Source organism: Carcharodon carcharias, chromosome 16 (assembly GCF_017639515.1).
Source record: "Carcharodon carcharias isolate sCarCar2 chromosome 16, sCarCar2.pri, whole genome shotgun sequence".
Classification (NCBI taxonomy): Eukaryota; Metazoa; Chordata; class Chondrichthyes; order Lamniformes; family Lamnidae; genus Carcharodon; species Carcharodon carcharias.
In genome coordinates this window covers 96,087,814-96,111,281 of record NC_054482.1, presented here as the reverse complement: position 1 = coordinate 96,111,281, position 23,468 = coordinate 96,087,814, and the positions used below count along the sequence as shown (strand labels likewise).

Genomic DNA, 23,468 nt, shown 5'->3' with positions numbered 1-23,468 from the left:
TTCATCTCAGCATTGCTCCTGAGATCTGCTTATAGTGGATACTGGGTGGGTTGGAGTGGAGAAAATGGGTGTAAAGAAAATGGGAGGCCATAGGTTGGCAATGATTTAGCACTAAATTGGCATGGGGGCTATAAGGAGCCATTGGGGGTGGGTGGGAGCACATGGGTTGGCATGGAGGGTATGAGGGGCCATCGGGGTGGGTGAGGGTGCATGGGTTGGAATGAGTTGGTATGCATAGGCATAGGAAGCGGGTGGGGAGCGCAGTTGAAGGGATGTGAAGGGTATGGGCTAGAGGGCCTAATGTTCAATCAAGTAACTGGGAGAAAGTCCCAGAAAAATGAGGTGGGTCTTTTGAACAGCCCACTTTGGCTCTTGGTAGCCCTATGATCTGTGTCCAATTCCATCCCACATTACCTCTCCTCCCCTCCCCTTGAATGAAAATCACGCCATTTGAGGCACATTTTCCAGAGATGGGTGCACCAAGCCAGCAAATTTTGCGTCGTGAGCTATCCGCTTCAGGAGCAAATATCTGGCCCAATGCAACCAATATGGGGCAGCAAGGATAGTGAATGCAGCAAAAAGGTGAGGGTGGGGGGGGAAGGGAAGAGCTGAGGAGGAGAAGGCACTGAGGGAGGTGCAGGAGGGGTGGAAAGAAAGTAGAGCAGTTCTAAGGAAGGGGATTTCAGATCTGCAGAAATAAAGGACTAAGGCATATAACAACTAGCCATTGGCAGAGAAGAAAAATAACCATCAGGGCATGATGTTACTGTAGAAGTAACAATTCCTGTGAGAGGCAGTTGTATCCAGTGAACAGCTGGAGTTGGGGATGAAATTTTCAGCCAGTGCAGGAAGAATCCAATTTTAACTCAAGCGGCTGATAGCTGAGTCCTGTGTTTAGTTGGGAGCATCACACAATGTTGGATCCGACGACCCCAGTGCAAAACAACTGGTCATGGAACTTTGGACCAAATTTTGCAGGGCATCCAGCAGTGCATATCTTCATTAGACTTTCTCTTGCGTATTTCAGACTTTTAAATTTTTATGTAGCAAGTTGCTGAAAGTGTCAGGGATAATAGAGCAGTAGGGAAAAAGGGAAAGCAACTGTGTAATCTTTGGAAACCAGTTTGATTGAAGGAGTATGAAATTAACAGTGCAAGGACTGAGAAGTAAGTGTAAATCAGAGCGAGTGAGTATAATGTCAAATCAGGTACAGAAGCAGAAATAAAAATGAAAGAAAGATTGGATTGAGAGAGAGTGAGAGAAAAAGAGAGCAAAAAAGAAACAGGAGAAACAGAAAGGAAAAATAAACAAAAGCTTTTTATTTAAAATGTTACAATTTTTAAATTTCCAGAACTAAAACATGATGGAATGAGACTCCACACTTATCATAATTAAGTTTTAGTGCCAGGAAGTTATTTTTTTGGTGGCAACTAATACTTATCACCTTGTTATTTATTTATTTAGTGAATGCAGGCCCCCGAAACCAAGCGATAGCTTTCTCATTTGCTAGGTTTAAGGTGATTAATCCACTACTTAGGGTGCAGTAATGTGCAGCATTGTTTGTGTCTTTCCACATGTGCATAAGGGGTTTGTACTGAGGCCCCAGTGGTGGAGGTTGGCTCCACAGAGGCCCTGGCCTGCCCTGAACCCAATTAGCAAGCACCACTATTACCATGGTAGTTCAAAGCCAGCCATTCAACAGATGGGGGTGGTCACAAGGAACTTGTTAGTGAATTCCCGTGTTTCCCATTGTTAAAAGGATACTTAGACTGAAATGGACAAGATTTTGTGGTGTGTTCAGTTCATATCTATTGTCCAAATACAGCAACTTTATGCCATTCAATATGTTTCAATGGTAAGCTGGACAGTAAGGTCCTGTTTCCACAAAGTTATCAGAAAGACGTAACTCAGACAGCAATATTTGTATAATTGAGTTGACATTTTCTCCTCACTTGAAGTTGCTTGAAGTGCATAAATAAGACGGTTATTTAGGTAGGAAAACCTGTCATGTTTACTGCACCATTTACAGATGCAATACTTCTGAATTTGAAGATAACTCTCCATTTTTAAAAATTCATTCATGGGATGTGGGCTTCGCTGGCTGGGCCAGCATTTATTGCCCTTCCCTAGTTGCCCTTGAGAAGGTAGTGGTGAGCTGCTTTCTTGAACCACTGCAGTCCATGTGCTGTAGGCATGCCCACAGCGCAGTCAGAGAGGGAGTTCCACGAGTTTGACCCAGCAACAGTGAAGGATGGTGAGTGAAAATTGGAAGGGAACTTCCGGGTGGTGGTGTTCCCATCCATCTGCAGCCCTTGTCCTTCTATAGGGCCGTGGTCGTGGGTTTGAAAGATGCTCAGGCGGCTCGGTGAATTCCTGCAGTGCACTTTGTAGATGGTACACACGGCAGCTACTGTGCATCAGTGGTGGTGGGAATGAATGTTTGTGGATGGGGTGCCAATCATGTGGGCTGCTTTGTCCTTGATGCTATTGGGCTTCTTGAAAGTTGTGGGAGCTGCACTCATCCAGGCAAGTGGGGAATATTCCATCACACAACAAAAACAGAATTACCTGGAAAAACTCAGCAGGTCTGGCAGCATCGGCAGAGAAGAAAAGAGTTGACGTTTCAAGTCCTCATGACCCTTTTTATGTTAATATTCCATCACACACCTGATTTGTGCCTTGTAGATGGTGGACAGGCTTAGGGGACTCAGGAGGTGAGCTACTCATTGCACGATTCCTAGCCTTTGACCTACCCTCGTAGCCACAGCATTTATATGGCTAGTCCAGTACAGTTTCTGGTCAATGGTAACCCCAAGGATGCTGATAGTGAGGGATTCAGTGATGGTAATGCCATTGAACATCAGGGGTTGATGGTTAGATTCCCTGTTGTTGGTGATGGTCATTGCCTGGCATTTGTGTGGCGCTAATACTACTTGCCACTTTTCAGCCCAAGCCTGGATATTGTCCAGGTCTTGCTTAATTTGCACATGGACTGTTTCAGTACCTGAGGATTCGTGAATAGTGCTGAACATTGTGCAATCATCAGCGAACACGCCCACTCCGGACCTTATGATGGAAGGAAAGTCATTGATTAAGCAGCTGAAGATGGTTGGACTGAGGACACTACCATAAGGAACTCCTGCAGTGATATCTTAGAGCCAAGATGACTGACTTCAAACAACCACAACCATCTTTCTTCGTGCTAGGTATGACTCAAACAGCGGAGAGCTTTCCCCCTGACTCCCATTGACTCCAGTTTTGCTAGGGCTCCTTCATGCCATACTCGGTCAAATGCTGCCTTGATGTCAAGGGCAATCACTCCCACCTCACTCGAGAGTTCAGTTCTTTTGTCCATGTTTTAACCAAGGCTGTAATGAGGTTAGGAGCTGAGTGACCCTGACGGAACTCAAACTGGGCGTCAGTGATCAGGTTATTGCTAAGCAAGTGCCGCTTGATAGCACTGTTGATGACTCCTTCCATGACTTTGCTGATCGAGAGTAGACTGATGGAGTGGTAATTGGCCAGGTTGGATTTGTCCTGCTTTTTGTGGACAGGACATACCTGGGCAATTTTCTACATAGCCGGGTAGATGCCAGTGTTGTAGCTGTACTGGAACAGCTTGGCTAAGGACACGGCAAGTTCTGGAACCCAAGTCTTCAGTAATATTGCGGAATATTGTCAGGGTCCATAGCGTGGATGCCAGTGGCTTCAGCCATTTCTTGATATCACGTGGAGTGAATTGAATTGGCTGAAGACAGGCATCTGTGATGCTGGGGATCTCCAGAGGAGGCCGAGATAGATCATCCACTTGGCACTTCTGTCTGAAGATTGTTGCAAATGCTTCAGCCTTATGTTTTGCACTGATGTGCTGGGCTCCCCCATCAATGAGGATGGGGATATTTGTGAAGCCTCCTCCTCCAGTGAGTTGGTTAATTGTCCACCACCATTCACAACTGGATGTGGCAGGACTGCAGAGTTTAAATCTGATCCGTTGGTTGTGGGATCGCTTAGCTCTGTCTATCACTTGCTGCTAATGCTGTTTGGCACACAAGTAGTCCTGTGTTATAACTTCGCCAGGTTGACACCTCATTTTTAGGTATGCCTCGTGCTGCTCCTGGCATGCCCTCCTGCACTTTTCATTGAAACAGGATTGTTCCCCTGGCTCGATGGTAACGGTAGAGTGGGGGATATGCCGGGCCATGAGGTTACAGATTGTGTTCAAGTGCAATTCTGCTGCATGCCGCTGATGGCCCACAGTGCCTCATGGATGCTTAGTCTTAAGTTGCTAGATCTGATTGAAATCTATCCCATTTGGCATGGTGGTAGTGTCACACAACACGATGGAGGGCATCCTCAATGTGAAGGCAGGACTTCATCTCCACAAGGGCTATGCAGTTGTCACTCTTACCGATACTGTCATGGACAGATGCATCTGCGGCGTACAGGTTGATGAAGATAAGGTCGAGCATGTTCTTCCCTCTTGGTGTTTTCCTTGCCACCTACCACAGACCCAATCTAGCTGCTATGTCATTTAAGACTCGGCCAGCTCGGTCAGTAGTGGCGCTACTGAGCCACTCTTGGTGATGGACATTGAAGTCCCTCCATCCAGAGTACAGTCTGCACCCTTGCCACCCTCAGTGCTTCCTCCACGTGGTGTTCAATATGGAGGTGCACTGAGTCATCAGCTGAGGGAGGGCGGTACATGGTAAACTGCAGGAGGTTTCCTTGCCCATTTTAGACCTGATGCCATGAGACTTCATGGCATCCAGAGTCGATGTTGAGGGCTCCCAGAGCAATTCCCTCCTGACTGTATACCACTATGCCGCCACCTCTGCTGGGTCTGTCCTGCCAGTGGGACAGGACATACCCAGGGATGGGGATGGTGACGGTGGTGTCTGGGACATTATCTGTAAGATATGACTCCGTGAGGATGACTACATCAGACTGTTGCTTGATTCATAAGTGAGACAGCTCTCCCAATTTTGGCACTAGCCACCGATGTTAGTAAGGAGGACTTTGCAGAGGCAACAGGCCTGAGACCGTCATTGTCGTTTCCAGTGCCTAAGTTGATGCCAGGTTGTCTGTCCGGCCTCAATCCTTTTTTGAGACTTTGTAACAGCTTGATACAACTGAGTGGCTTGCTAGGCCACTTCTGAGGGGCACTTAAGAGTCAACCACATTGCTGTGGGTCTGGAGTCACACATAGGCCAGACCAGGTAAAGACAGCAGATTTTTAGCGAACCCCAGATGAGTTCTTAATTCCAGATTTCCACCCTCTGCCATGACGGGATTCAAACCCATGTCCCTTGAAAAGTCCCCTGGGCCCTGGATTACTGGTCCAGCAACAATATAAGTACACCATCACCATTGCCTCTCCCTGTCTATATCTCATAGACAATGGCTACTTATTGTGCTTTACACTTGCTTTTCCAGTTGACATCTTCAGTTCTACACTATCCATGCTACGAATCCAGTTGTAATATAAACAGCACAGAGCATTATTTATCAAGAATCTTTGAATTAATCCTTTCAAAAATAAGATGTGCTTAATAGCTCCACTGACTCTGAATCCCACCACTTGTGTATCACTATTTTTACAAGAGAAGCCTAAAAACTGTTCTTTTTAAAAAAGGCTGTATTTCTACCAGCCAGAGAAGCAGAGTACAGCAGGCCAAGAATTGAACAGGTTTCAGGAAGAAAGCTTATTTATTCAGGTGAAGTGCCGAAACCCACAATGCAAGACTATAAGGGCGTCATGAATGAGTAGAGAAAAGTTAAATCTAAGGGCAGAGTTTCACTCCTCACGGGCGTGCGGCTGACCCGATGGGCTGTAAAATATCGTGAGAAGGCGCCAGGTGCACACCCCGACATCTTACCGAAATTCTCAGCTCGGCAGGCACACCCGGGTGTCAGAGCCACACCCGCCATCAATTAAAAGGCTGCTTAAGTCCACTAAAAAGCCAATTAGTCGAGATTTTACATTGCTTGAGCAACGTGTTCGTTACATGGGCAAAACGGGCAGGTGGGCAGCCCACATTTTGCAAAACCTCACCCAAGGGCGGGATAAAAAGGGTCAGCAGCATTGCCATTGTGAGCATTGGTGAATTAGGATATAGTTTGCTGCTGGTTGCTTATTTCAACTTGACAGCTTCATTTCCATTCTGAGCTTCAGTCTTAGCATTTCTAGGCTTCATTATAAGGGTCCTTGGTGTCTCCAAGGCTGCCAGAGGATTTGGACAATGTGGAACCTTCCAGGTATCAGACAGCCTTCTGAAAGCCTGGTAATGGGGATTGTGGTCTCCGCTGGAGGCAACTCCTCTGAGGAAGAAGAGAGGGGCAGAAGGGGGACGGGGCCAGGTGTCCCAATTCAGCTTCCAGGGGAGCGACCTGTGCAAGGAGAGGCACAGGCACAAGGTGCACAGAGCCAACAGGTAATCCTAGGCAGAAGGGGCCGCAGGTGACACCACTATCCTGCTTCCAGGGTTTACAGGCGGCGATGTAGCTACCTCAATATTTCTGAGGTACAATGCCGAAGGAGGCTCCGCCTCTCCAGGGAGATTGTGACCTCCCTTTGCCAGATGATTAGGCCTGAGATCAGCTCCGACTGTATGTGTGGAAACCCCATGCCCTGAAGGTTAAAAGTGGCCCTCAACTTCTATGCCTCCGGCTCTTTCCAGGGGTCAGTGGGGGATCTTTGTGGAGTCTCCCATTCAGCTGTTCATTGTTACATCGAGCTGGTGACAGAAGCTCTGTTCATTTCCGTACAGACGAGACCAGCCAGGCTGAGTGAGCCAGTGGGTTTGCCATGATTGCTGGGTTCCCCCGCGACCAGGGTGCAGTCGACTGCGCACATATGGCCAGCGGGTGAGCTGGATGCCTTCATAAACAGGAAGGGATTCCAGTCGATGAACGTACAGATAGTTTATGACCACAGGACACAGATTCTGCAATATCCTCAGACACCCCCAGGTGCCGAGGCTCTTCAATGCTCCAGCCCGGTTGGATGGATGGCTGTCGGGTGACAAGGGGTATCCCTTGAAAAGGCGCCCTATGACATCTGTCCGCCACCCAAGAACAAGAGGCAGAGCAACGGTATAACAGGAGTCACGCCTCCACAAGGGCAGTGATAGAGAGGACCATAGGTCTTCTGAAGATGTGCTTCTGATGCTTGGACCATTCAGAGGGAGCACGACAATACCCCCCGAGCAGGTGTCACTGATAGTAGTTGCAAGCTGCTCTCTCCACAATCTGGCACTGACAAGGGGAGACCCATTGGAGGAAGAGGATCATGACGCACGTCCACAGAGGATGAATCCAGTAGTGAGCCAGAAGAGGAGCATGGTGAGGAGAATGCTGAGGGCATGGAGGCAGACCTCTGAATCCTTCAGGGAGGCAGGAACATCAGGGACACCTTGATCCAACACTCCTTCAGCTAGTCTGCTAAAGATCTGCTTCCAGCTCATGCCAGGGCTGCTGCCTCCAACCCGGATGTCTGAAACGACCCTTTCATTTGAACCCAAAGTCTGCTCAGTGCCTGTGCAATAAAGTTTAGAGCCATTCACTTCCAGCATTACATACTGGCGTACCCTGTGCCAGAAAAAAAAGGTGAAGCCATTATGACAAAAATAAAATTTATGTACTTTACACAATCAAAAAAAATTAACATGATCATCTCTGGTGTTCATTTTCACACCAGTAAACATAAACAAAACATTACAGAACGGAAGATCACCCGTGACCAGTCCCTCCTGTGCTCATGGTGCCTTAAATTTACATTTGCAAGTGTTAGGTCTTGATGCCCCCCTCGCTGGGAGTGGCATTGGAGGCAGCCTGCTGACATTGCTGTCTTGTTGACCTTGGCAGTCATACACTGGGCAGTGGAGCTTGTGTTGGCTCTGCCTGGGAGAGAGCAGCCAGTGCAATGGCTGGCATCTCTCCAGTCATCACAGCCTCATCAGATGCAATGGTCACTGGCAGAGGAGCTGCTGCCCTGAGAGGAGCCTGCAGAGATGACAAGCAGCTCATGCGCCAATATGAGGTCGCTCTTGCCATCCTTGCTTGCCAATGATGGAAGGCACCTACCTGAGATATTGGGTGCCTCATCCATCTCCCACACTTGCACTGACCATCTAAGGTGGTCTGCGTGAGGGCTTGCAGGTCCCAGCGCAACCACTGGAACCCTTAATTCAGTCCCTGGAGCTGCCTCTCCATAAGAGTCACCACTCTCAATGGAGGAGGCAGTGCGCTCGGCCATGAGGGCCAATGCAGTGCTTGTGCTCTGCATGGACTCCTCCACAACAGAGACCATGGCACACATACCCTCCTGGATCTCTGCTAGATCCTCCCTCACATCCTGTTGGACATCCAGCAACTGCTGCCTAATGGGCAACACCGGGGGCTCATCATCTGCCTTCGTCTCAGCAACATCCTCATCTCCAGCATTGTACTCATCTCCAGCAGTCCTCCAAATGCCAGCGCTCTGCCTCTGCTGCACCTCAAGTGCATGTGAAGTGCCCTCATTGCTGTGCACTGTCATTCTGGCCAAAAGATCCAACGCCCATCAACATGCTGGTAGCTGCACTGGTGCTTGGTTCAGAGAGCGGGTGTGACGCAGGTGGCTGTGAAGCCTGGCAATCCTCTGGCGTGAGGGGTGGCTCTTTGAGATCCTGAAAAAGGGGGCCTGCTAGTGAATCTAAGGGAGAAGAAAGGCATGTCATTAGTTTAAGCCATCACACTGTCACTGTGCATGCCAGGCGCCCTGGTGAGACAATGGAGATCTGCATCATGGTGCCGTCGTCTTTCAATGATCAATGGGGACTCCAGGTTTGAGACTCTCATCAAAGAGACTACCCAAGAATGTTTCCACCATCTGAACTTTTACCTCTGTGCACTGCATTCTTATCTTCATCTGACATCCCAGCCTCTCCAGCTCCAAGATATCCTGCTCAAATCTGGTAAGGTTTTGGAGGTTTGGAGGTCTCCGCCTATCTGTGACCCATCAATGTTGTTATGGATCACCTTCTCCTGAAAGGACAGAGCAGCATTGATTAGTCCATTCTCTACCTGCAGCACCATTGCAGCCTGGCCAACCCCACCTTGCAGGGCACATGCGAGTAGTGGCCCTCAAAGTGCAAGGCAGTCAGTCCAAACAGCCAGGGCTCACCCCCTTGGCCAGCTCCGATGTCAATGACAGTTGGCACTCAGACTCTAACACCCCTGAACTTCACGGGAGGACAGCCAGACATTAATGCTTCAATACACTGACCCATGCCAACACGGTACTCTCTTCCCGAGCGCAGCAGATCATTGAACCCTCTGTGGCACTGCACTCATGTGCGCCACACAACGCCATGGCTGCTGACCTTGGCTGCCACCTCCTCCCAGGCTCTTCTGGTGCAGTGGCCTCCTCCTTCCATCACTGGGGACGAGGGTGTCCCTCCTGACAGCCACTTCCTCCATCAGCACCACGAGGCATTCGTCTGAAAACTGGGGGGGGGGGGAAGAGGAGGAGTGGCCATCCTACCTGCCCTCCCGCCTGGCATCTCCTTCCGTTGCTGAGGCCATAGCTTCACTCTGCGGAACGCTTAAGGAATGTTCTTCCCTGGCAGCCTTCAAGGAGCTGCCTGTGCCACTTTTAAACCGACCACCGGCCATTGGGCCCGGTGCACAACAGGTTCCCGACCCCGCCCAGCCCCTCCGCACCATTGGGAAGCCACATTCCATACTGGGCAGGCCTTAATTGGCCAGCCAGCGTGAAATCGCAACCGCGGGCCGATTGCGGGCGGGGGCCTGTTTCGTGACCAGCCCCAGGCCCGCCAATCACACGCACCCACCAAGGGTAAAATTCAGGCCATGGAGCACGTATTAGGTAATGCCATTGTTGTCTTTTGAAATCCGCTAGACTGCAATTTGAAAGCAGTCCACTGGGCACAGATGATCACAATTTTTACCAAACCTGCTATCACAAGTAAAGTGTTAACTTCATCCAATATACCTCGCTATGGGCAATAACATTTTAAGTGATTCAACGTTCTAACAATCTAATTATAAATAAGGCGCAAAATAGCCGTGAGTACTAATCAGAATATATTCAGCACATCTTGGCCAGAATCTTGTGCTCTCGCCCATGGCGAGCTTGGAGGTGGGTAGGGCATTTACTTAGGAGGGATGGTGGCATACCAGAACACTGCCTCTGCAAGTTCTGGGCAGGGAGGCCCATGGTTGACCTTGCCACCCCACTGCCAGTTGAGACCCTTTAGTGGCCAATTACTGACCAGTTAAGGGCCTCATCCCTTAACCCAGCTGCAGTCAGGCCTGTTGCCGTGTGCCATGCACAACCGGTAAAAACTGTGCAGTCTGCTTGTCACATCTGTGGGGCGGGGTCCCTCAAAGGCAGTGTCTGATCAAGGGACTGGATATCAGGACGAAGGGTTACTGAGAGCCACCTCCTGTCTTTGCTGCTGGCACCCTTGCACCCCTCTCCCCACAACCCCTACCCCGTGAAACTCTCCCCACCACATCATTTACCTGTGACCTGAGGCTCCGGCGCCTTTTATTAGGTCATTTTTTAGATAAATGCTCAGGCTGTTATTGGTACTGTTGGTTGAGGGATACATTTTGGACAGGATATCAGGAGAACTCCCCTGCACATTTCAATTGGTGCCATGGGACCTCTCCCATCCATCCAAAACAAAATAGTATGCACAACAGTTGCTATCAGCACTGTCCAAAGTATCCAAGAATACAGACTGTAATAAGTGACTGCAGAGAATATGAAGCTGTGGTAAAATTTCAGCTGAACTGAAATACAGCTAGTTGACAACTCGCAGAAGTGCACACAGAATGCTAAATAGCTCCTTCTCCAGTAGGGGTTTCGGGCCTACCGTTTTTCCCAGCAGGTTGTCTATAATACGTTCAGTGCCATTAAGCAGCCGGTCTTCCAGTGTCGTTATCTTGATCTAAAATGTTTCCAAGTTATTGGATGAAAAATTTTCACAGCAAACCACACACGTCACAGTGATAAACTGCCAAAGACTGTGGATTTGCAATCCCAGCAGAGCAAGGACGAGAAACAAGAGAACTAATGCAACATTCACAATACGTGATCAATATATCATTTTGCGCAATCAGCCATGCAATGCAACAGATATCCTAAAGTAAATTTAATGATGCCATTTCGATGAAGAAATTTCTTTCTGGACGCCTGACAAAGAAACATCACAATTCAGATCTGACTAGATCCTTTTACTTTAAATGCTGCTTTCTAAGCTGTTCCTTCAGTGGAAGCCAGTTGATAAAAAAAATACACACCATCCGAGCATACGTCTGCTCTGCAATGGGGACAGGTTTTCATTTGTGTTATTGATTTCAATTTTAGCATTTTGGATCTGACTTAAGAGTTTGATGAGCTGTAGCCAATTTGGATTAAATTGAACAAGCTAATCACTATCTCCGATGGCAATTATTCCGAGGGTAAATATTAATTACTTTCTCATTATTGAGGGGGAAAAAAAACATCAGCAAACTATCTGACTGCAAACCAATTTTAGGCAGAGGCAGAGAATATGGCGAAGACACACTATGGCATACCCCACGTGGTTTACATTGGTGAATTTTCCCGGATCACCACTTCTGCTGATGTACCTGCCCGCGTATTTAAATAAGGCAGTAATGACATGATGCTTATTTCCAGTGAATCACACCAATGATATTCGCTATTTTGACTGATGTTAATCGTACGCACGTGAAATGGACATCCAGCATTTCCAGGCACCAACTTAAAGGCAGATATACTTTTTTTTAGGGCCACAGGAGTTCCAGGTAACAGTCTTGTAACATCATTGCTTTCAGCAGAACAAAACGCAATTTCAATACCTACTTATGTGCTATTTTTCAGTGAGAACCTTACTCTTCCCCTTCAATCATTCTATAGAGGCATTTTATAGAGGCCACAACGTTTTTTTCATACCTCTCTGTACTTTGTGGAAGAAGACTGGTTCTCAGCCTAACATGCTGCCACTGTTACACACTGCAAAATCGTGTTGCATGCTACACCCTGATCTGTAATAAACTCCACCATTGGAACAGTACCACCAGGACTCTTAATTCCCACCCTGATTTTTTTTTTTATTATTAGTGGATCACCCCAGGCTGCTGTTAGAGGTACCACTTGCATTAATCAATATCAGTTACGTACTGATGCAGCAGCAAGAGCGAGACTCTCAGTTTGCTGATGAAAGGTGGCTCAGTGCCAGTAGGACTGGGCACTGTAATTTTGAGTAGCAGTATCCTTTCCCTTTATCCTTCTCCTGTCTCCAACAGACATGCATTTTGGCATTGTGACTTTGGCATTGTGGGTCACATATCAATCCTTTTGTTGAACTTGTGAGTTCAAACACTTCTTTGTGAGAAGAGTATGCCACCATGCCCTTTTGAGGTTCCAATTCCTTCATCCAATTTTCCAGTATTACATGTGCAGGCATTTTCATTGTTAGCATAATCCGTACAGTAGATTGAAGTCAGGCAAGCTTTGTAATAGCTTACATTTTGTACGTCTGAGCATGCTGTACCACACACCAGTTTCCCTTTCCCGAGCAGCCAATTTCCACTCACTCCAGGCAGAATCCCTTGGGAGATCTCACTAAAAATAATAAATGCTGAGGCAGAAAAAAAATAGCCTGTGTCAGGAGGGCCTTTTTTATTTTTTTAAAAATTGGTGAAATTTAGATGCACCTAAATTTTACCAACGGAGAAAATCTCTGCTGACATTAATTTGAAGCAGAAATTAAAAATGGTTACATCTGCATTCACAGGAAGTGAATTCATGGTACCTTCCTCTACCTCTTCTGATACTGTGTAAAATATTTCATTGTACTCAGGTTTCATTGCAAAAGGAATTCCCAATTCAAGTGGATTGGTTCATGACTAGCTCATTGAACAATAGCAGTGTTCTGTTCACTAGATGGTCATCTTTTTGTAGTCCACTAGACTGGTTACAAATTTGTTAAAATAAATGCAAGAGATGGCCGTGGTGGAATGAAATCACTGAGTATCTAAGGATGCTTGATACCCTCCAACAAGGGTATTCTTTCCCAAGGAATGCTTTAGGTTGTGAAGTGGCTGACAGGTGCTGATAAAACTCCTCAAACTTTGGTTTATTCATATTCATTGCCTCATTTCATTTGCTAAATGTGCACGCGCTTCACAATAAATATTGGACAAGATTCATTGTTATGCATTTTTAATTTTGAGCTTCAGGTGTGCTACATCTGATTAAAGAAACCAGGGTGTCAGTTCAAGAGATGTAGAAGCAGTTAGAAACATAGGGCAGAATCTTCAGCTTGGCGAGCAGGGGTGGGGCCCGCCGAACTATCAAAGGCCTATTAAGGCCTATTTAAAGGCAATTAAAGCGATCAGCTGAGCTGCCCGTCCAACCTTAAGGTTGGCAGGCAGGTGAAGAACCCGGGCGGCTTTCACGTTTTTCATGGAACCTCATCTACAGGCAGGATGAGGTTTCATGAATGATTTAAAATTTTCAGAAAAATTATTAAAATTAATGCACATGCCCCAGCTCATGTGACAGTGTCACATGACAGGACATGTCATTAAAAAAATTTCAACACTTTAGTAAACTGTTCAACCTTAAAACTAATCTCCCTGAGGCACCTCTGTGCCTCAGGGAGATTCCTGCGCATGCTCGAAAGAGCGCACTCCCAACTCAAGCAACCCCCTGCCCGCACAGGCAGTGCGCAGCGCTACCAGGCACGCGTCACACTAGGTGGGCCTTAATTGGCCCACCCATGTAAAATGGCGGCGCTGACTGGCTGCAAGCCCACCCACCCACGCTGCCCCCTTGACAGGGAGAAAATTTCTCCCCATAAGATAAATGGAGTACAGCGGTCTGGATTTTTATTTAAATCATTAGAAAAAGTCAAATTATACAGCACTTTAAAAAAAATCCAATCCATCTTTACAGCAAAATTATGTTCAGCACGTTAGGAAGGTCCTTTAAAAAAAAGCCTGAAGTTTAAAAGGTAATTTAACAAGCCTGACTAAAGCACTGCCAGAACCACTACTTACTGAGATGTATACAATATGTATACACAAAGGTTACAACAATTATATAAATAGCATCTCAAAATATCTCAAAAGCACTTCACAAGACAAATGGCTTTTGAAGTGCAGTGACTTGTTGCAATGTAAAGCGTAGCTGGTATTCTCATAATTCTAGCCTTGGATTCTCCATCCTTCCTTCTCCTGGGAAATTGCATGGTTTGGATCCTAAATATCTTTGTCTTTCAGGCCACCCACCTCTGATTCAGTGCTGTAACATTCTTTGATTCTGAATAAATAATACCTTTCATTATTTCATGAAATTCATCGAAGTAATATTGACCGGAATCCTGACAAAATTTCTTACACTTCTTCAAATCATGCCACAGGGTCTTGACTATATAAAGTGAGCACGCAGATGAGATTCTTAACATCACCTCCAACAAAAGGATAAGATTCTCTGCAAATACTGTATAATTAACTGGTAAACAAAAATAGTAATCAAACTAATTTTTCTCAACTAATTGTTCCCACTTGACAATGACAGGCTTAGACACGTTTTGTAATGCAGTAAAAATTGCACAAATTGTACTGGGCTGGGAATAAATTACAGTAGCAAGGTCTCCACCAGTTTTGATAATAAATAAATCCTGTCTATGTCTATCTTATTTCTTGGTGAATACTTGTCAAATACTTAATTTTGTAAAATGCTTAGAGTTTTGTTCCCTGCATTTACATATATAGTTTTCAATTAATCTTCTATAGAATTGTGAAGTAATCACATCTGATAAACAGAAAGATTGAGTTAACGTTAGTAATCATAGAAGGACATGCAGCTAGTACCCAGCCTGCCATTTGTGTAGGAAGAATGGGATTAAAGGATGTCGCTTCTCAATGTGGGAGTAAAGCAGGATGACTACAGCTTTGTCACTGTGACATTCAAGATCCTTTAAAGCTACTGTAAGGACAGTGATGTTTCCCCAGGTAACCAATTTTTCTAAAAAAAAGTTGAATTCACTTTTTACAAGCACTATCAAGTATTGCTTTAGAAACTAGAAACTAATTTGAATGCCAGATCAGCTGGAATATTGCATCATCAATAGCTCAATGTAGCTTTTCAACAGCTGATAAAGCACAGAGATATCCAATCTTTTGGACCTAGGGCCAGATATGCCATCAAGCAGAAAAGAAATACCATTAATACCCACTAATAGTGCAAGTGCTCCTCATACTCTCACTTCAGGTAACCCTTTCTAGTTCCGAGACCTGGCGCACTGGTAAAGGTGTGTTCCTAACTACTGAACAGTCAGTGTTCCCCAATTAGTTGATTCAGAGCAAAATAACATTTTTCTCAGTTCTTTGGTCCACGAAAAATCTAAAAAAAATTTCAAGGTGTTGTAGTGTGGCTGAGTCACCAATTTGTGATAGAAGTTGTCTGCAGATCCACTCTAAGTGGAAACATTAGGTCTATTTACAATACAGCCAGCAGCAACTACACGTATGTATGGAACTCCATCTCTATCTACACTGACTGTGGAGGTAGCCCATGCTGCTAACACATTGGTTTACACATATCATGTGGTCACAGGACTATTCTTAAAGGTACAGTCCAACATTTAACAAATCCATAATTACCACATTCCTCCCCCTTTAACTTTGCTGTACATATTGCATTTACAAGTATATTTATCTCATGACAGGTCATGAAATTCACAAGTTCAGTCTTTCAGATAGTTTCCTGGTTCACGTGGAACGTTGCAGCTTCATGACTTCAGATTCATTTTCAGGAACCACATTCTCTGGAACTGCATGAACATCAGGTACCTCGGTGGGCACTTGCAGTTCAATGTCTTCCGCTCTGATAGAGACATCAGGCATGTCAGTCCTTGGTTGAGCATCTTCAACAGGAAACACTGGTTCAGTAATGGTTACAGGTGGTACCATACCTTGTTGGGTTTTCTCTCTTTTTCTTAAATGGTCCACATGCTTACGGGTGATCCGGCCCTCCACTTCCATGTGGTACAATAATTGTCCGGTCACTGAGCTTACTTTACCAGTTAACCACTCAGTCCTCCACCAAAATTCTTTACAAATATTGCTTCTCTAACAGTAAATTGTCTCTCACGACTATGCAAGTCATGCGGAGCTTTTTTGTTTCCTTGACCCTTCTCCACCTTCCCCTCCAAGTTTGGAAATATTCAGCTCAGTCTTGTCCTAAGACGGCATCTCATCAACAAATCTGCAGGCGTTGCTCCTGTCGTCACGTGGGGAGTTATCCTGTAGTGAAAAGAAAGCGTGCAAGCTTGGTCTCCAACGAATCCCCCGCTAGCTTCTTCATGTTTGTCTACAGCATCTAGAATTCCTTCCAGATAAGGCCTTATCTTCAGCAAACCATTGTGAGGGCCTGGAATAATATCAAAGTAGGCACAATTCGATAATTTGTTTATAGCCTCCTTCAAGTATTTATAGGTGCTACAGGATCATTTTATTGTCTTTTCGGAGCCTTCTTCCTTTTTGTCGTCTTTATACAAAGTTTAGTCCCATCCTTCATTTTGCTTCACTGTCAACCAGATTTCTCGGAGGTGGAATCTCAACTTGTCTTAGTTCAATAGCTGAGTCTCCCAAAACGTCATTATATGCTCAGCTCTTGGAAAGCCCTCCAATTTTTGCTTTCAAAGCCTCTTTGGCTTCATCTAGCTAATACTTCGCTCTTGTCTCTTTTTGTATTTGCTGGCTGCCTCCTGGAAACTTGAACATTGACATGTCTTCTCTGCCAACTGGTTCTTCAGTTTGTCCAGAGAGGTGCTGAATCCTTTCTGTTTCTCTTCATACTTTTCCAGAGGCACAAACTTTGATCTGAGGGAATCTTGTAGTGTGTGAAGTGTGTGAAGGTCTTTCAACAGGAGTTCCTTTTCCTTGCGAAGGTTACTCACTTTGTCTTAAACGCCGTCATTCAGCAGGGTGTCCTTGAGTTTCTTCCATGTTTTTGTTTGAGATAGACTACATTTCTTCAGGTTATCAAGTCCTGACACATTCCTTTTTCAACCTGTTACGGCCCTTGGACTCTCCAGGCTCTTTCTTTTGAAATCTCACTGGTCAATCAAGGTTGATTTCTCTTAACCAGTTTCACCCTAGAAGGCTTGGTCCTCTGCCTCTCAAAACCATCACGGGTAGCTGTGCTGATTGGTTTCTATAATGGACAAGTGCTCTGCTGATACACAGGCGAAGAAATCCAACTAAAAGGTATGTATTCAACTTGGCAGATATCTGTTCCAAATTTAATTGATGTTAACCATTATTTAAATATCTGTAAGTGTGTTCTCCAATTACTTCCATTTTTAATGGTTTACCATTCACTTGTACTGTAACAAATATTGGCTCTGGCTTCCCAACTCTCATGTTAAACAATGAATAAATATCAGAATTTGTTGTTTCAGGTTCTTCTACATTGTAGATTTCATTAGGTGTCTTCTGTTGTTTGCAAACTTGTTTAAATCCCTCTTTGCACTCTCATATTATATGTCCACTTCTGTGACAAAAGTAGCATTTTACTTTTTAAAACTGCCAATCACTAAAAGACTGCTTGTTTCCACATCTATTAAAATTGTTTTTCGATTTAGCTGCTAAGTTATTTCTTCTCATTTTCCAGTTAGCAGGGACTGTTTCCCACTTTTTCGCGCCACTTTCGGCTGACTGTTCCCACCCACCCACCCAGTTTGGAGCACACACCATTTTGTGCCCCTTGTATTGCTTGTGATTCTCTTACAGCGCTTTCTATGGCTAGCATTATTTCTACCACCTTCTTTAAATCCAGATTTACTTCAGCCAACAATCTTCTCTGAATAGTGTCTTCTTTCACACCACACAATCTCTGAGCATGTCATTCAGTCTCACCGAACTCATAATGTTCCATTAATTGCTTCAAATTTGCCATGTAGCCTGCAATTGTCTCACCCAGGGCTCTATTTCGTGAATTGAACCAGAACATCTGCATCGTGACTGAGGGCTTGAATTGAAAACGTCCCTTCACAAGGTCCACCAATTCTCCAAAAATCAAACTATGAATCAAACTGTAGGTTTTGCTCCCACAAGTACTCAAAAGGATCACTCGCCTCTTCTTCCAAGCGAACAAAGTCACGGGGGAAGAGAAGAACACAAGGTGTTCTATATACTGAGACCAATCATCTGTGGCTCGCTCAAGGGGATCGATTCCACCAAACTGTGGCATTTTGGGTGAGTATATCTTCTGTTATTTTAAACAGACATTGATATTCACAATTGCTGAGCGAGGTACAGTATCAACTCCAATTTATCCTGATTTATCCTCATTGCCAGTTTGTTATAGTGTGACCGAGTCACCTATTTGTAAGAGTTGAACTGCAGACAACTTTCTAAGTGAAAACATTAGGCTTATTTACAATACAGCCAGCAACAACTACACATGTGTATTCAACTCCATCTCTATCTCTATACTGACTGTGGAGGTAGCCAGCACTGCTAACACATTGGTTTACACATGTGATTTTATGTCACAGGACTATTCTTAAATGTACAGTCCAACATTTAACAAATCCATATTTACTACATAAGGCTTCCAAACATGTTGTTCACACAAAGAAAAGAACAACCAGAGGCTTCACCGGGTGGATCAGAAGGAGCTTCTAGACCTTCCTTTAGGTACAAACTATTACAATAAATAGGATAAGAAATCTTCAGAGGTGAAAACAAAAACAGGCAAAGTACAATGTTGTTAAATTCTATCTTGTTATATTATACATAACCTGATATGTTTGATGCTGACTATGCCAACTGTATTTTGACCTACTACACTTTCCTTTGACTTACAATGTTTATTTTGCAAATGATTGCAGATAGCTGTTAGTGCATAAATACATTCTTGCAAAGTGCACTTAGTCTAATCCATTTACATGTTAAAGCTACAAACAATACAAAACGTTGACTGTTTATTTTCAGCCTCTTGATAGCTGAAGTAAAGTGCACCAAGGAAACTTGGAATTCATTAAATAACAAATGGAAAGGATAAATTCATTTTGTTCAAATAATAAATAGGTTTTGCATCGTGTTTTGCCGGAAACTTGCATGTTTAGTTCAAAGTTCAAACACAGTGATTGGGTGGACTCTCATGCTTTCACTGATTGGCTATAGTAAATAGTACACATGATTTAGTCAGAGTTAAGAGGATTCCTATTAATACCAGCTACAGTTTACTTTTGAAAAAAGTTTAACTTTGGAACAGGAAAGGGCAAGAAAACCTAGGTCATATCCAGTAACCATATTCTCCTTAATGTCATTATTCAGTTCGTGGTCAAATGTGAAACTAGTTTAAACAGACATTTCACAACAACCTGTTAACATGGTAACATGTAAATCTCCATAGGGGATGTGGCCCCAGAGTTTGGCAGAATTGAGGTCCTGATTTAAGCCTTTAGTTTAATCATCAGTATACCAATAAACGTTCATTACACAAATGAACAAAAATAAGGCCTATGTGTACTGCAGACAGAATCAATTGTGAGGATTTCTACAAGTACACCACTTGTAAAAGATTTGTTGAATAAGTCCGTACAAAAGATATTGGTTAGCCCCCTTTTTTGGAGGCTGGGAAACATGATTTGCAACCTGCTCGTGCCCATTCAGACCGAGGTAGGTAAAATGTGAACTGCACGTAGCCACCTCATATGAATGATTGTGTTGTCCCAAGTGGTCCCAGCACTGCTGCATGAGGCCTCTGTGCACAGTAGGAGGGCTCAATAGCATTGCTTGAAGACCACATGGTACAGCCACCTTGCTATTCTTAAAGGCCGGCTGTATATTAATGAGAAGCTGCACAAATATTGTCACAATGTAACTTATTGCACAGGGAACACCGACGTAGATGGAGGAATCCACTGAATGTAGTGCTGGAAGTACTAGTGGCACAGGTAGGCAGGAGGAGTGATGCCATAGGTCCACGGAGGGCCTCAAGGAACATGCACAGAGGGGAGAGAAAGCAGGTGGCCAAAGGAGGCCAATCCTGAAGCCTGGACCCGAGAACCCGACAGCAGTGCCACAAGATGTCTAATGACTTCATGCAGATGGTCAACATCAGTAATTGCACCTTCATCTCCTAACTGCCACAACACCATCCTGGCATCACAACAGCCGCTTGGGCTTTATCCAGATAGCACCATATCAGACCTTTACAGTGCACACATCTACTTACATCCTTACCCCAACAGAACAACACCGGCCACGCAGGTTGCTACAAATGATCCTAGCCCTTCAGCTGATTAATACCACTTTCAAACAATGCTTCATTATGATATGTGGAAGTCAGAGCAGTGGCAAAGGGAATTTAGAGAAGTGACACACACTTTCACATGTTCTGGTCAGGATCAATTAATCACACATCTTGGGATCACATTTTGAAGCAGATGTTGTCACACGTTACTGGTGTTAAACTAGATACCAGATTTTTGTTAGAATTTCTGGTGTTAAATGATCCCCATGCCCTCTCCAATGAGAAAATTATTGAACCACTAGTCAGTTGTACATGGATTCCTCTGTAAGGTATTCAGGTACAGTATCCATGGGACAAACAATTCCTAGCACGTTTTGAAAAATGACCCAGTCAACATGAAACATGACTCGCCTCAACAACAGCTCGAAGACACTTGTTCCCATTTCCTTTTTTATGTCAGCAGTAGTGGAGATGAATGCAAATTAACAGCTCAAACTCTAATTTTAACATCACCTGTAAAATACAGATTTTATTAGTTTGTGCTTGAGCTGTGGCTGGCACTGCTGGCAAGGCTGGCATTTATTGCTCCAAAGAAGATCATGGTGAGCCGCTTCCATGTAGTGAGTGTGCTCCCACATTGCTGTTAGTTAGGGAGTTCCAGGTATTTGACACAGTAATGGTATATGTCCAAGTCATAGTGATGGAGGGGAACTTGGAGATGATGTTGTTTCCATGCATCTAATGCGTTTATCCTTCTGGGTAATGGAGGTCAGGAGTTGACACGGTTGTTGTCAAGGAAGCCTGTCAAGTTGCCACAGTGCATCCTGTAGCTGGTACACAGTGCAGCCACAGTGTGACAGAGATGAAGGAAGTGGATGTTTAGGCTGATAGGGGAAGTGCTGACCAGGCAGGCTGTTTTGTTCTGGATGGTGTCAAGCTTCCCAAGCGTTATTGCAGCTACACATACCCAGGCAAGCGGAGACCTTTCCATCAAACTTCTGACTTGTACCTTGTAAGTGTTGGAAAGGTTTCGTGGAGTCAGGAGGTGTGTCAATCGCAAAAATAGTCACTATACTGATCTGCTCCCAACATCTATTTAGTTTGTTCATCGAGTTTCTGGTCAATGGTGACCCCCCAGAATGTTAATAGTGGGGGAATTTGGCAAGGATTAATGCCAATGAATGACAAGGTGAGGTAGTTAAGTTCTCAGTGTTGGAGGTGGTCATTCCCTGGCACTTGTGTGGTGTGAATGTTGCTTGTCACTAATCAACCTAAGCCTGGACATTGTCTGGATCTTGCATGTAGGCAGTGACTGCTTCAGTATCTGAGGAGTTGCGAATGGTGCTGAACATTGTGCAATCATCAGCGAACATCCCTACTTCTGACTTTATGATGGAGGGAAGGTCATTGATGAAGCAGCTGAAAATGGCTGGACTAACCATATTGCCTTGAGGAACTCCTCCAGTGGCATCCTGGAACTGAGATGATTGTCCTCCAAAGACCATAAGCAGCTGCATTTGTGTTAAGAATGACTCCAACCAATGGTTTGTTTGCCCCCTGATCTCTGCTGACTTCAGTTTCACTCAGACAATACCACAGGGATGGGAGTAGATGGTCTATGTAGAGGAGAGGATATGGGCTCAGTAGTCCATCTTAAGGTCAGATGAAACATTGAAATTGTGAACAGTCAAGCTTTAGCCCATGAGAGTGGCCAGGGAAAGGATTGGAGTGGTGAAAGAACAGAATTCGTAGTGAGGGCTATAAACAATGGCTTCAGTCTTCCCAATATTTAATTGGAGGAAACTGCAGCTTATTCAGAAGTGGATGTCGGACAAGCAGGTTGAACACTGAGGGGGAGGGGGGGGGTGCGGGGGGAGAGGAACGTTGGGGAATGGAGAAAAGTGCCAGACAGGTAGAGCTGGTGTCCTCAGCGTACCCTAAACCTATGTTTTAGGATTATGTCACGGAGGGGCAGCATGTAGATGAGAGGTAACAGTCACAAATACAGTCATAACCAATTATCAACAGAACAAGACACTCATCACAAAGAGGAGTGATGAAAGCAAAATACTGCAGATGCTGGAAATCTGAAATAAAAACAGAAAATGCTGGAAAAACTCAGCAGGTCTGGCAGCATCTGTGGAGAGAAACAGAGTTAACTTTCCATTATGACTCGGTATGAAGAAGAGGCGAAGGGGAGTTGGGGCAAGTGGGTCACAAGAAGTTAACATAACACATCTGAACTGATATTATTCCGTCCGGTCCAAACATCTGCGTGACTCATCAGCCTAAACTTCCAGGAATAAAATGGACACTGCTGTATTTTTTAAAAAAAACATACTGTAGGAACGGCAAAGAAGTAAAAAGAGTCGGATATCGCAACTCTTGGGTGAGTTAAAGTACTGTTACCTCAATATCTGGCAAATCAATGCTCAGCATTCGGGACATTGCGATATGCAGGCTGCGAGTCTGAACAGAAACGAAAACTTCTAAGGAAAAGCTTCTTGCTCGCGAGATCAACTCGTGATCTTAAAATGGTGATTGATCGCTAACTGCCAGCAATTTAGCGAATGGCAACAGCGCTTTACCGCAGACTTGCGACAGTCACGCTCTGCCTAACGTCAGATAAGCCTTGTTTTGTATGGAAAGGGAAAGGTTGTGCTTCATTTTTTTTAGGGACAAATAATAAAACAGATGCATAGCTTATTGTGTTTATTTTAATATTTCTAAATCATAGTGAGGCCCTGGAGATGTCAAATATGGGCTATATTAGTGTTGGCACAAATAACAGCATAAAGCTGAACGTGTCAAGTGGTCGTTGAAAGTGTTTGTTTAGATTGATCTCGTTTTGCAGTTTATATTAAAGATGCTATACTGATGAGTGCACTACCATTACACAGTGTATCTGTAGGTTCAGCACTGTGGCACTCATTAAAACAATGCCAGCCTATCTGGACAACAAGATCGGGCCATTATGCCAACATTCGCTGGCACATTTCCTTGATTTGCTGTGAGCGTTCTTTAATTAGTCAACACAAAATTAATTTCCTCCCATTTTGAGTGAATGTATCCTTGGATTTAATGAATCCACTCCCTCTTACTCATTGTGGTTGTAAAAAAAAACTGCAAATGTTAGAAATCGAAAACAGAAACATTAACTCTGTCAGCACTTTTT

General features: G+C 44.7%; 1 protein-coding gene across 1 annotated transcript in view; it reads right to left on the bottom strand.

The window, feature by feature from the left end:
• Window positions 1–22,809, bottom strand: part of LOC121289338 (dihydropyrimidine dehydrogenase [NADP(+)]-like) — an 838,466-nt gene extending 815,657 nt beyond the window's left edge. The window contains exon 1 of the mRNA XM_041208692.1: window positions 22,703–22,809. Coding sequence (XP_041064626.1) covers window positions 22,703–22,741 — 39 coding nt within the window. The 5' untranslated portion in view covers window positions 22,742–22,809. The remainder of the gene's footprint in view (window positions 1–22,702) is intronic.
• Window positions 22,810–23,468: the final 659 nt, after the last annotated feature.